The sequence below is a fragment of the Oculina patagonica genome, unplaced genomic scaffold, assembly GCF_052425735.1.
Source record: "Oculina patagonica isolate OP01 unplaced genomic scaffold, crgOcupat unplaced172, whole genome shotgun sequence".
NCBI lineage: Eukaryota > Metazoa > Cnidaria > Anthozoa > Scleractinia > Oculinidae > Oculina > Oculina patagonica.
In genome coordinates, this window is record NW_027557760.1 from 193 (window position 1) to 14,177 (window position 13,985).

General features: G+C 38.6%; 1 protein-coding gene across 1 annotated transcript; it reads right to left on the reverse strand.

Annotated features, from left to right (window-relative positions):
* Positions 1 to 288: 288 nt before the first annotated feature.
* On the reverse strand, positions 289 to 11,955 carry LOC144640049 (proprotein convertase subtilisin/kexin type 7-like). The gene is made up of 11 exons (XM_078499280.1): positions 11,374 to 11,955; positions 9,521 to 9,617; positions 8,897 to 8,934; positions 7,615 to 7,703; positions 6,534 to 6,607; positions 4,957 to 5,047; positions 4,495 to 4,549; positions 1,857 to 1,995; positions 1,644 to 1,744; positions 1,003 to 1,115; positions 289 to 415 (listed from the first exon to the last, which is right to left on the reverse strand). Exons 1-11 carry the CDS (start codon positions 11,812 to 11,814, stop codon positions 289 to 291), a joined length of 1,365 nt encoding a protein of 454 aa, XP_078355406.1. The 5' UTR covers positions 11,815 to 11,955.
* Positions 11,956 to 13,985: the final 2,030 nt, after the last annotated feature.

A 13,985-nucleotide genomic window follows, 5' to 3' on the forward strand; every position in this document is an offset into this window, starting at 1 on the left:
AATCGTTAAAATCTATGCTAAAACAGAATGGGTATCCAAACCTCCTTCACGGTTATGGTTTTCTTTGTTTTAACTACATGAATTATAAATGAGTTTGAGAAGCTTTTATCAAGATCGAACTGTTATCAAATTCCAGGCATAACTAATCGATGATCAATGATATCAATTGGTAATCAATGAGTAATCGATGGGTAATCAGTTGATTAGTCATTGATTATTGGCGATGCGGCTAGCGGATCTTCTTATTTAATCTCTTTTTTTTTAATCTTTCTACCTTCCTATTTAAGCCTATCGTCTTTTAAAGGAAACATTGAAAACAATGCAACCATTCAACTCTCTGTAATTGCAATTTCTCCATACCTTGACAGCAGTAATAGCAATAATGTGTTGGACATCTCTCCATGACAGACAAGGTCTGGAGAAAAACAAAACAACGCTTACTGGTTGGGATAACTCTAAGCGCAAATACTCAGTTTACGGTACTATTACTAACTGTGAAGACAGTTCGCCGTACAACATGGTTTTTCCAAACTTCCCACTCGAATCTATTTGACTGCCGGTGCCCTGCCATATATCATTCACAACGTGGGTGAATGGAGGGAACTAAAACGAGAGTCACATGACTTAAAATGAGGTCATGGGGTGCTTGCTATATTCGACCAAAAATTCCAGAGATTTTATAGGAACAGGTGGGGAGTGAATGGTAAGGAAATCCCCCCCTCCCCCAAGGAAGGAAATGTCCTAGGAAAGTTTCCAGAAAATCTGAAAAGTGCTTATTTCCTAGGTGAGAACAATTCAACCAATGGAAACAAATGGAAAGGAAATTTCCAGAAGAAGTTTTCAAAAGTTTGGGTATGCCGAGCAATATTGTTCTCGTTTTGCAAAATTTCACAAAAACATCCAATTTCGATTTGGGCCAGTAGAAAATGAAGTTCCTTTCGCCACTGTTAAGTAGGTAATCTAATCCAACCGATCAGAATGTAATCTAGGTACATATATTACCTGGCTTGTAACATAAGAGCTATCATCCCAGCAGCTAAAGGTGCTGCCGCTGAAGTGCCCGTATGTTTATCTGTGCAGCCTGTACCAGTGCCTAGACGCCAATCAGTTGTCACCTGGAAAAATATGAAATTTATCAGTCAGATCTCAAACCCTGTAAAAAAAAAAGGTAAAGTCTGTGTCCGAGCCTAAGTGGCCCATACAGCCGGAGCTTATCCCGGTTTCTGTAGCATTAAGCGACTAGGAGTATTGCTACTCCCCCCTGGATGGGATGCTAGTCCATCGCAGGGTTACCCCCCAGCAGTAAGTTTGCCGGTACCCATTTATACACCTGGGTGAAGAGAGGCACTGTGAGAGTAAAGTGTCTTGCCCAAGAACACAACGCAGCGCCCCGGCCAGGTCTCGACCCCGGGCCGTTCGACTCGGAGCCGAACGCGCTAACCATTAGGCCACCGCGCCTCCCACAAGCCCTCTCAAGCCCTGTGCCTGAGCTTTAAAGATGTTAAAAAACTAACATAGTATATCTAATAATCTGTTTCACAGAATACACAGACTACTGTACGTCACAGAAATTAACAATGAAACAGAGGTCTTGGTGTTCGTGTTAGTAACCTAAGGTCTGACTGTATAATGAAATAACATACTATGTTTCTCTGCATGCCCTGCCCACTGCTGTATGTGACTGCTAACATGGCGGCACAATGCTCTGCATAATAAGGCATATCACCTAGCTCGTCTACAGCACCTATACGAAAAGAACAACACATTTAAATGATGATATCAGATTAAGAAATGTTTCCAGGAATATACATACATGTACAGCTCTGAGCTGAGATACAAGAACAATTATCGCTTACCTATTGTAACAGTGTAAATGGAGTTTGCATATCCATCAAAGTTACAGTTGTCTTTGAAATGTCCTCCATTACCAGATGCGACCACAAAAATACTGCCATAACCCTTCCTGCCAGCTAGAACACCATGGGCAAGAGCAGCCTATATACATAACAAACAAAATTTGAATATATACATGACCATGATTATAATTATTTCATATGATCTAGGCTGTTCAAGGTTTTCAGGTAATTGCAAACAAGTACTAACTTACTGTAAAAAGTTAATAAAAAAATGATGTGGGGTGCAAATGCAAGACTCTCTTGACTTATATCCCCGGACCTCCACACCCATATTTTTTTTGTGTTTCATCAGTTTATTTTGCTCATTCTTTCCCTTGTAAAAATTTTACCGCGATCGCGCCGCGAACGCGCCGCGATTCGCGCCGCGAATCGCGGCGCGTTTTTGGCCGCCGCGATTGGCGCGATCGCGCCGCGATCGGCTTGGATCGCGCCGCGATTCGTGCCGCGATTCGCGCCGCGTTTTTGGCCGCCGCGATTGGCGCGATCGCGCCGCGATCGGCTTGGATCGCGCCGCGATTCGCGCCGCGTTTTTGGCCGCCGCGATTCTCGAATCGCGGCGCGATGGGTCGGGAATCGCGCCGCGATTTGGCTTGAATCGCGCCGCGATCGCGCCTAAATCTATAAATTTAAAAACAATTATCTTGGCGTTTTGCATACCGACAAAACAAACACACAGACTGTATCGAAACAACATCATTTATTTACAGAAGCTTACAGAAAAAGACGGCCAGTTTCGCTGCCGAACACAATTAAATTTCGCAAAGCCGGAGAGCGTGATTGAGTCTTTAGTTTACAAGCAAATAAGTGAACAGTTCTTCTGTAAAATGTGAACAACACATACATAACGACAACTAACCTTTTACTCGTGCTCAAGCGAAAGAAGATGCAATGATGTGATCCACCAAACGAGCGAACTATCTCTCGCATCTGCGAAGAAGCCGAACCGTCGAAGATGCGCTTTCTTTTCCCCGAAGCTTTTAATACAACATTTAAGTCCCAAGCATCAACAGGTACAACTTTGCATTGAATGGTGTTACCGTCAAAATGTTTTCCTCTTTCCACTGTTCGAGTTTTGCATTTTTTTTTTCATATTCACAGTTTAGCTGTAGTTCAGTCAACAAAGTCCATGACGAAGCGACGAAGCGCTAGCTGTTGAAATTATAATAAACTGTCGCTCGAATTAACAAAACAAATTCTAGCAGTTTTCACAGAGACCCTTTTCCCTCAAGTTAGGTCGCTTCTAAACTCTTGTTATTAACAGAAGCAGCTAAAAAAGAACACATTTTTCCAGTCCTGATTGTGAAGAGAAAACATACCAACTTTCTCGAAATAAAATTTCTTTTCTGCTTGGGATGGCGTAGCGATTGCGTGTACTATGCACTACGTGACCTAACTCAGCCAATCGTAACGCTCAGTTCACGACACCTTGCGGCAAAAGGCGGGAAAGGACTTCGATGTGTGTGGTCTACGATCGTGGTCTACGGGAAGGTAAATATATAAAGCTCTAAAAAAAGCTCATTCTGACAGCCTCTTCGGAGCCACAATTAAATTAAATGCCATATAGAGGATTTTTCAATGCAAAAAACGCAATTGCAGCGCATCCTGATTGTATTTGCATTTGAAGAAAATGGCCGACAGAAATTTGTCATTGGATTGCTCAAAGGTATTAAGGTTCCTCAAAGATAAGAAAAGAAAGAAACAAAGTGTTTGAAAAGATTAAAAAACGGACTGTTAAGAAATAAAAATTCTTATCTTTTAATTTATCTTTACTCATTATCACGCGCCGCTTTGTCGCGCCAGTTCGTCTAGACTAAAACTAAATAAAACTTTTCTCGTGGGAATCACGTCCTCACGGCTCACCGTCACGTAATAAAATGTTTTTCGACATTTTAAATCAAACTAGTTTTATAACTACTTTGATTAGTACTTAAAGTTTATTTCATCAATACAAGTCATGATTTGCGTTACGACCACAGCATGATTTGTGAGAGTTTCAAAGCATATTGACTTTCTCCCGGTGATCGAGAAGTGAGTTCTCGCCGGGAACACTTCCCGAGATTTATTCCAGCCCCCCAAATCGCGGTGCGGTGGTAATCAATCGCGCCGCGATCGCACTCATCACGCCGCTATCGCGGCAATCGCGGCGCGATCGCGACATTCGCGGCGCGATCGCAACTATCGCGGCGCGTTCGCGTTCATTTACAATCGCGTCACGCACGATCGCGTCGCGATGACAACAAATCGCGGCGCGATCGCGTCAGTCGCGGCGCGATCGCGACATTCGCGGCGCGATCGCGGCAATCGCGGCGCGATCGCGCCGCGATCGCGGTAAAATTTTTACAAGGGTTAGAACCAGGAACAAACAAGTAAAACTGAAGGTGATCCAAAGCTTCTAAACAGTGATCGACCGTACTGCTTTCTTTCTTTCTTTTTTTAAATTTTCCCAAGTGGAAAACTTTGTCAGATTTTAATAATGGTTTCTTCAAGAATACCCTTACAATAATTCACTTAGCTCAGTCAAACTCACTGCTCCCCTGATGAGTTAGTTGTAGTTTTGATAAGTTCCAAACCCCTTTACCTGTGCCAATTGATGAGGTCCATCAACAGTTTTTCCATTGTCATCAGGTCCCCAGCTGAAAAAGATTCAATGACTTACATGAAGCATAGTCCAGCAAGGACAGTACTGTAATGAACTGCATACTGCCTTTTTCAAGTTGTGACTTAAGGTAACCCTAGTGCCGGAAATGTCAAACGGATGCCAATATGCTGTTTTTTAACTTGATGCGTGCTAGACATTGAAATATTTTATTCCAAGTACAACAGGAATCTTAGTTCAAGCTTTGAAGCAAAGTAACAGTTTTCAGCAATTGTCAGTTTTTTTCTAATAGGTGTCAGAACTAGGGTCAAAACAAAAGTGTGGTTTTGGCTCAAGCAGCTGTTGGTGGGGAGACGTTTTGCGTGACGCCCCAAATAATGGCTGCGAAGGTGACTACAGAACATTCCTTATTAACTTAATTAAATTTTAATTATTGAAACTGACCTGCAGCTATAGATGTCATTGATGTGCATCTTACTGTTGAATGCCATGGCTTCAAGGCTGTCAGTCATGGGGCCATCTAAGATCCGTACCCCTAAAACAGTCAAGAAAAAAATAACAATTACCGGTTGTATGAGTAGTTAATATAAAACTAGTGGTAACCACAGGTTAAAAAGTGCGGGCCTTGACTCACATAGACAAGGTACTGGTAGGCAGTGCCGATAAATTAATGACTGAAATGATAAAATGGACAAAAGACAATTATTCTGAGTAACGCGTCACGCAAGGATTTTTGCCGTGCAGTGTGAATTGAGATGTGATTTTTCTCAGTCGGTAAACTCGCTAAGTTGTAAGTGTTATAACGAATTTCTCGACAATAACCGTTGTTGGAATCATTCGCTTTCCCGTAATTTATCTGAAATGGACAAAAGACAATTATTCCGAGTAACGGGAATGCATGTTTATAGTTTTGCTTATTGCCGCGAACCGATCAATGTTATCTTTTGATTGTCGATTTGGAAATTGTAATCGAGCACGCGGTGTGAACTGATCGGGATGTGAATTTTTCTCAGTCGGTAAACTCGCTATGTTGTCAGTGTTATAACGAATTTCTCGACAATAAGCAACACATAACGCCTTCCATGTGACAGAAGATTTAGATCTTATGTGACAAACTGTTGAGAGATAAACTTATTTTTCGCATTCGTTCTTGGAGAACAGATTTTTCTCTTCCGGTGTTACGACAAACTGTCGTGATTGACACATTTTCGCATTCCGATCGTGCTTAGTGGAAGAACAAAAATTTTCAACTTCCGCTTCTCTATTCGGTTTATAAACGTGGCGCGCACGCGTAAAACGCAACCCGCTGGTCACTGTCAAGATTAGGGTTGCGGGCCTCTCTTGGGCCCGCAATAACCTACTGGGACATTTGTTCGGAGGATGTCTGTGTCACATACATATAGTGAACCTCGTTCCAAGGGTCTCTCTCTCCACCCCCAAGAATTTTTGGGGGTGGAGAGAGAGACCCTGTGAATGAGGTTGACATGCAGCTACCTTAAGGTTACTACTTTTAGCGGCTACTAATTTTAGCGATTTTTTCTGGCAAGATTTAGCGACTACCGGTATTTAATTTAGCAATTTTCCAAAAAAAATTTAAAAAAAATTAGCGATATCCCATAAACCAGGTTTTAATAAAAAAAATATAGCTAAGATGGAAATAAATGTTCAGTAAAAGAATAAACTCAATCGACATTTGAATTGAACAAAGATTTGCATTGCCTGAAAGTACAAACTGCTGGTGTCCATTTTTTAAAGAATTTTTCAAGTTGACTATATTTCATTTTGTTGCCCTTTTTTAGCGATTTTCGCCCAACTCGCTAGAATTAGTAGCCACTAACAATAGTAACCATAAGGTAGTATGAGCTCAATATATTGATAATTTATACATAATCCAACATGGAAAGCACAAGCTAGCAAAGTTACAGGTACAATGTACTTATAGTGAATATCCCTTGGACTGCCAAAAAGTCTGTTTACAAAATTTGAGGTGGCACTAAATTTACATTGTAATTGTTCATTACCTGATACTTTTGCTCCATAAGCAACACCAACTGCACAGTATGTGTTGGGTACAGCAGCAATTTCACCAGCACACCTGTTATTGAAAATATCACAAAAATATAAATGGGTGTGAAAGTGAATGAGAAGCAGAACTTTTTTTATTATTAATATTTTTTTTATTTACAAAACAATAATCACATATATATATAAGATATTACAAAAACTCAAGACACGGTACTACCATTACCTATGCTTACAATATTTACGAAACTTATTTTTTAACAGACTCAAGTTACAATTACCCAGTGACGCTACTACATGTACTACGAACACACTACGTTACTTGTACACTGCTACATAACAAAAAGAAGGCCAGAAATAAGCAAATAACAAAAAATAAAATAAAAATAAAATACAATGGAATAGAAGAAAAGCAGAATTTGATTTAGATTTACATGTTACCTAAATTATAGTGCAGTTTTCAATTGAGTGTCGTAAAACAGAAACCAAAGTAATCAATCTAGCCAATTACAAAGAACACAATTAGACAATCCAGAAAACTAATCAAAACTAACATACACGTCATTTTCAAAATCTTAATGTGAAATGGTTTATTTATCAAGCAGTCATTTGTACACATTTCAACAAGTATGTTTTGCATAAGATCGTTCTTATTTTTTTAAGCCATACTCTTATTGGTTTATTTCAGTATTCTCTTTTCTGATGTTTAATTTTTATTTAACTGAATGATGCTATGCATACAAACATATCTTAATTGACCGCTTCCAGAATTGGGCTTTTCAGGAACATAACATCAGGTTAAAAATTCCAACTGGCAGGAGGAAGACCAGTTGGCTATTTACAAGCATACCCGAGGAGTGGAACTCGGGATTTTCGAAAACAACACCAGCTAGTGGTCAGAACGGGACTTGAACCTGTGAACTCTGGATTTCAAGTCCGGCGGTCTAACCACTTGACCACGCTGCTTCCTTATAAACATCCTTCTAATCAAATAATCAGTAACAAAATGATATTATATAGATATCTATGGTAAACATGACAAATAAATGAGCACATTTTTTGAGCTGCTTGATTCTATACCTTGTTCCATGATGATTTAACCCAGCTTCATCTGCTCTCGGCATTGGATCAGCATCGTTAGAGTTTATATCCCAGCTACCTTCTGAAGACTACAATGAGGTTGATATTATCAGATTTATGGAAGATTTTATTTTATTAATTAAAATAGTCTTTTTTGTTGACAATTATCATATTATCAATATTATTATTTAATAAATTAATTATTCTTATAAGATTAAATTTAGAAATACAGTTAACAATAAATACAAGCGAAAATAATGAACGACGTTTCGGTGACATCCTGGCACCATTTTCAAGTTAAAATTCATATGCGAAAGAAAGTTATTTATACTAAGATAAAGGTGTGATAATGAATAAATTAAGATAAAAATAAATGTTCAATGTTTATGTTCATTAATGAGAACAATGTCCGTTCAAGTCTAAACAAATACCTTCGCGCGAATTGAGTCCGACTGAGTGTTAAGGCTCGGTTTCTTCATGCGAATCCACAACATTTTGTGTATTAAGCAATCGAACTTTCCCTGACATTTCTTTAAGATCTTAAAATTGTTGGTCAGGTCGCCAAGTTGGCGACCTGACCAGGTATTTGTTTAGACTTGAACGGACATTGTTCTCATTAATGAACATAAACATTGAACATTTATTTTTATCTTAATTTATTCATTATCACACCTTTATCTTAGTATAAATAACTTTCTTTCGCATATGAATTTTAACTTGAAAATGGTGCCAGGATGTCACCGAAACGTCGTTCATTATTTTCGCTTGTATTTATTGTTAAATTAATTATTATTGGTGACATTATTTAACTATTAATAAAAAATCTAACTAAATAAAGATTTTAAAAGAATGAATTTACTTTATAGTGCAAATACAAACATTCATGTTTATAAAATTATGTGCCTTGCGGTTGAAAAAAAACTTAAAATTATGCTTTTCAACTCAGCCTGCGAGAGTTTTTAAAAAAAAAACAAAGTTGAACTGACAGTAATAAATTTTAATTATTAAATAAAAACACCTCCCCAGCTGTTACTGTTTTATTGGCCTCTGAGAGAAACATTTATTAAAGATGAGTAATCATGTGGTGATGATGACACTAGGCTACACGTACAGATCTCTGTAATTTGTGTTTCGGATTGGCTTTCATTCTAACCAGAGACAATACACAGATCTCTGTAGGGTTATGGGTTTTTTTGCAAGTATATATCAATTTGAAACCCAGACATCTTTCTTGTAGGTGAAGGTCAAGATTGACCCAAATACAGAGACAAGATACACTTACATAGTTGTCAAGAATATCTGGATTGGTCCATTCCACACCTTAGATATGAAGCAGGATTTAAAAAAGTGAGATAGATTTATTTAGAATACACCTGTAAATACTTATACTAAGTGAATGACTTTTTTTCTTAACACATTGGTGCACAGAAATTAAAACAATAGACAAATCATTATTGGGATTGTCCAAATTAAGGTGGCTGTGGCCACTTATTACAGGTTTTATTTACAGTGTAATACTGGCAATACTTTTGGGACTTTGAGAAATGGCCACTTATGCATGCTACTTAATGGGTGGCCGCTTAATAGGGGTATGACTGTACCTTTTTCCTACCTTACAGTGAAACTTACAGTATAATGTTATTGTATACCAGTGAAAGGAATAACCATAATACTTAATTGTAAACCTCTTTTAAAAGTGTCTGAGCTAATGTATTTTGTAGTGTCATTGCAAGTATCAAATTTGACACCTGTTTGAGCATATTTTGGATAGTAGTTGCATGTCCCCTAAACGTAAGGAATCTTGAATCATATACATTTGCAAATTTACATCTATGGTGGAATGACACTTTTACTCCTGTGGTCAAGAAGTACAAAGCATAATGACGTACATGTAAAGTTTACTCACCATCATCAATCACAGAGACAACTATTCCACGTCCTGTGATGTTGTTCTCCCAAACACCAGTGACATTGATATCATGTCCTATGAACCGTAAATTGTCCTGCAGTTAAAGGAAAAAGATGGCTGATGTGACATGTCCTTGAATCATATTTTTTCTTTTTCCATAGTCAATTAATGCAATGTAGTTGCATTTGGGTCAATGCAATTTTTGATCTCAGTTAATTTCTTATTTTAACTACTGGTAGTTAGTGTTATAATTCTATTCTAACTAGTTGATTTTTTTTTATACTTCTAGGTAAATAATAGGATTAGGGTAAGGGTATGAGTTGGAGTCATATATCTTTTAAAAAAATAGTTTCCTGTGCAGAAAAGAAGATGAGATGTTGGAAAGCAAATCCAGAGAGAGTTCAAACCTTGTAGAGGTTAGTAAAAAGGTAAAAAAAATAGATAGTACTTAGGCCTTAGGGGAGGGGATTATAGCAGATAGTAGGGGAGGGTTAGTAAGGATGGTTGTGGGGAGGGGGATCTTAGTGACCTTCCGATTGGACTACAAGTACGAGATTGAGTATGAGCACGAGTTTTCAAACTGAATTTGTGTGCCTTCTTTAATCACTTAGCACACCAATCTTATCCCTAACATTTATTTAATACAATGTATTGTTAGTCAGCAACAGGGAAGAGTTATAGTTTGGGTTATATAATTGTGTCGAAATTCCAAAGTTGTACTTGTACTAGATCTCGTACTAGTAGTCAAATCTGAAGGTTGCTAATGAGACATCAAGGGAGGGAAGGTGTTTTACTTTTTCTACTTATAACCTAGTATAAAAAACTAGTTAGAAAAAAACTAACAAGTAAAAGTAAAAAATTAACTAAAATAAAAAAATTAAAAGCAACATATGTATGTCATCATACAGGAAAACATATCATAATCATAAGGCGAGGTAAAGTATGCATTCCATACTGCTGAAGCTAATACCCCTTATTAGTATTTAGCTACTAGGAGTACGTCAACTCCCTTCCTGAATGGTATGCTTCCCTATTACATGTTATGCTACACATTTACAAAGCTTTGTATGAAAGTAACATTGAACTAGTAAGAGACCCATGCGGCATTAAATTTTATGAAGTTTACACTGAAGATCTTTGGCAAGTTATTTAAAATGTTAGCATACTGGCGTATGGTCGTAGTCGGTGTAGTGAAACTGGCATTCTAATGACATATCTAATTTTTAGGCTAAAATCACAAGGGACCTTGGCATAGATTTAAAAAAAAATGGCTTATCTCGGCAAGTGAGGTACAGGGAATGCACTCTGATTGAGACACTACACTGTTCTTTGAATTGTTAGGTTATCAGACATATCTCTCTCCGCATGTGATAAGTAAGGGTCATCTACTCACGCTAGGTAGACAGACAGGATTCTGCTTTGCTGTCCTTTTATTTTTGTTTTAATTTCCGCTCAGTTCTACTATATACATGTATTTTATATGACATTAAAGCTGAACATTGCAAGCCACTAAATTTCACATTTGCCTGAATCACATCTGGCATAAGTGTAAGATTATCTATATCTGGCTGGCTATTGTCACAGACACTTTCCAAATCAATATTGAGACAAGTCGTTGACCTTTAGAATGTGACTTATCACGATAAAGACGCGGACTTCTTGAATTAAAAACCTCTTTGCTGATTTGAGATCACTAAGAAAGATAACAACGAAACCAATGGCAAATTAAGCCTTGAAAAGGAAAGAAATCTTAACATAACATGTCAAGTATTCCATTTACAGAGAGTTTCAATTCAAGATAATCCATATCTGTTTCAAGAAATAAATTAATAATAAGGAAATTCACTTACCAAGTGCCATTGACTCGGAAAATACTGATCCTTGAATTGAAGGCTTCGCCGATAACGCATTCGAACAATCTCCTGTCTTGACCACTCGATTTTTGGATGATTCGCTAAATGTTCCGTAATGCTACTTTGCACTTCTCCAAGTTCGTGTCTTTTGATCCCGCTTTGGTTGAAGAAAGTATTATGTATGTACAGGTAATGTCCTACAAGACCACCAATTTGGCCGCGGTTGACAAGGCCCGCCTCGTCCGCGATGCGGTCTGCTAGCGCATGAAGATCAGATATATTAGAGTAATGTTCCATCGGTATCCGTATTGCCCATGATGATGAGTTCAACGTTCTTCTATGGCCGAATCCATTGCTATAACACCCACACATCAAGAGAACAAAAACAAGCCAGTACAAAGCCATAAATAGCCGCCATCCTGGCAGCTTAATGGGCATAACAAGTCACTAAGAGACTAGACGAAACATTCGCCGGCATTTCAATGAAGACCGCCTTGAAAGCAAAGGAGAAATTGGCTCAAAATTCGGCGATTCCCCTGTCCTTTTTCCGCCATTCTTACAACTGCATGTAACCAAGCCTTCAGGCTTTGTCTGAACACAACCGGAAGTGGCCACCGGAAGTTATTTCAAACATTTCAAAACATCCTCACTTGCAAGGGTTCACGGGAAGGTTTTCTCTTGGTTCCAGTTTCCTCCCCGTACAGAACAAAATGGCGAATGAGTAAGCTGTGAAATATGAGGCAACTTCTTCGTCGATTTGCATCTTACATTGCGATGAGCTCGTACGAAGTGAAACATAATGTGAAGGGACGTGAATTTTACATTGCCTTAGAGAAAGGTAGGTATATTAGACTCGTATGAACCGCCAAGAACGACAGACTAGCTAGGATCGCAGTCATTGCATAAGATAGACTTTCTAAAAACATTTACAGATTGAAGTGATCCCACCCTGCGAGCAGAGCCTCTTTTAACTTCCCTACGGTTGAGACTCGGGAAGTATATCAGTGGAAAAAGAAGGGGCTCTGCTCGCAGGGTGAAGTGATCCATTCTCGTTAATATGTGCAACTCTCTATTGAGGGTATTTGTAATCCGCAAGGGAAGGTGGTGGAGATGTGTTTATGACATTTTACTGATTCCCAGTGGAGGATTTTATAAAAAAAATTATCTTTGGAGAAAGGGGGGGGGGGGTATTTTCTTCTGATTGTGTAGCTGAAGGGGTTACCCGAGCATGCCTCAAATTTCAAAGGGAACAGGAAGAAGGGTTGTGTATCTTTAAATTTTTCTATTGAGGGGCCTTGCTAGTAATACCTGGTAAGGGGGGTAGGCTTTTATAGATTGTGCTAGCATAATTTTTGGCATAATTGGAGCTAAAAAGCATAATTTGTGAAACGAGCACTGCCACGGCATAATTAGCAATTTTTAGCACTTTTTGGAGCATAAATTCATAAAATGTAGTAAATATGGTGTACTTTCTACAGAAATAAATGAAATTTAGGTAGTTTGTTCTTGCAATGCGTGTTTTAGCTATACAATTGTGATTGTTAAGTCGTTGGAGGCATTTTACAAACGGTTTAGAGATGCGAGCAGCTAATTTGGACAGCTGACGGCCGTGATAAACTGCCATAAACACAAATAAATTTACAACAACAGTTTATTTAAAAAACATCATAATTTGGTGTCGTTATTGCGCACCTCTATGTATAGAATCTACGTCATTTTGTGAGCATAATTTCGGAAATCAGAAGCATAATTTGGGAATTCTGGCATAATTTTTGCATAATTTGGCAAAATTTTGAGCACTGCTAGTAGCATAATATGCCACTTTTAGGAGCACAATCTATAAAAAGCCTAAAGGGGGGTTTGCAGACACTGGAAATTATGGTCCATCAAACCTGGAAGGCTACATGTACCTGGTGATTTTTTTTTTTCTTATAAGCCATGGTTTTATACACCCTGCAAGCAGGTCAGCCCGTTCTTTCCCGGGCGGGGGGGGGGGGGGGGTACTCCCTATAATGGCCTATACGGGGAGGCTCCGCCCGAAAGGGGTACCTTTTTCAGGCTTCAGGTATATAAAAGGGTAGGGATTTCACAAGTTTAGGTATACGAAGGGGTATGGAAATCTGCCATTAAGGTTTTTTCAAAGGGCCTTTAATTAAAATATTTCGAACAGATGCAATTTATGGCTGTATTATTTCAATTTATTAAGCGCTACATGAAAATGACAAGAAAACATTATGTCCTAAGTTTATACCATGTCTTTCAGGTATATGAAAGGGGTACCTTTTTTCAGTTAAAGGTATACGAAAGGGGTACAATTTCTGTCAAAATGGTATATAAAAGGGTAAGGGGTATGAGCTCTGGGCCGAGCCTCCCCATACAAAACGTTTTTGGGTACCCCCCTCCCCCCTCGGTTTCTTTCCCACTAATATTCTTGATGAGAAAGGGCTCTGTCAAATCGCGTCAAATCTTTGTTGAGCATGCACGTGCTTACGCCAGGCTCATGCCAACTTGCATGAGGTGATGCCTGGATATAATTTAGTTCCAAACCTGCCGGGGTGGAATGCCACCAAATTACTGCAAAAGACAACCGAGCTGTTTTGCCTTGTTTT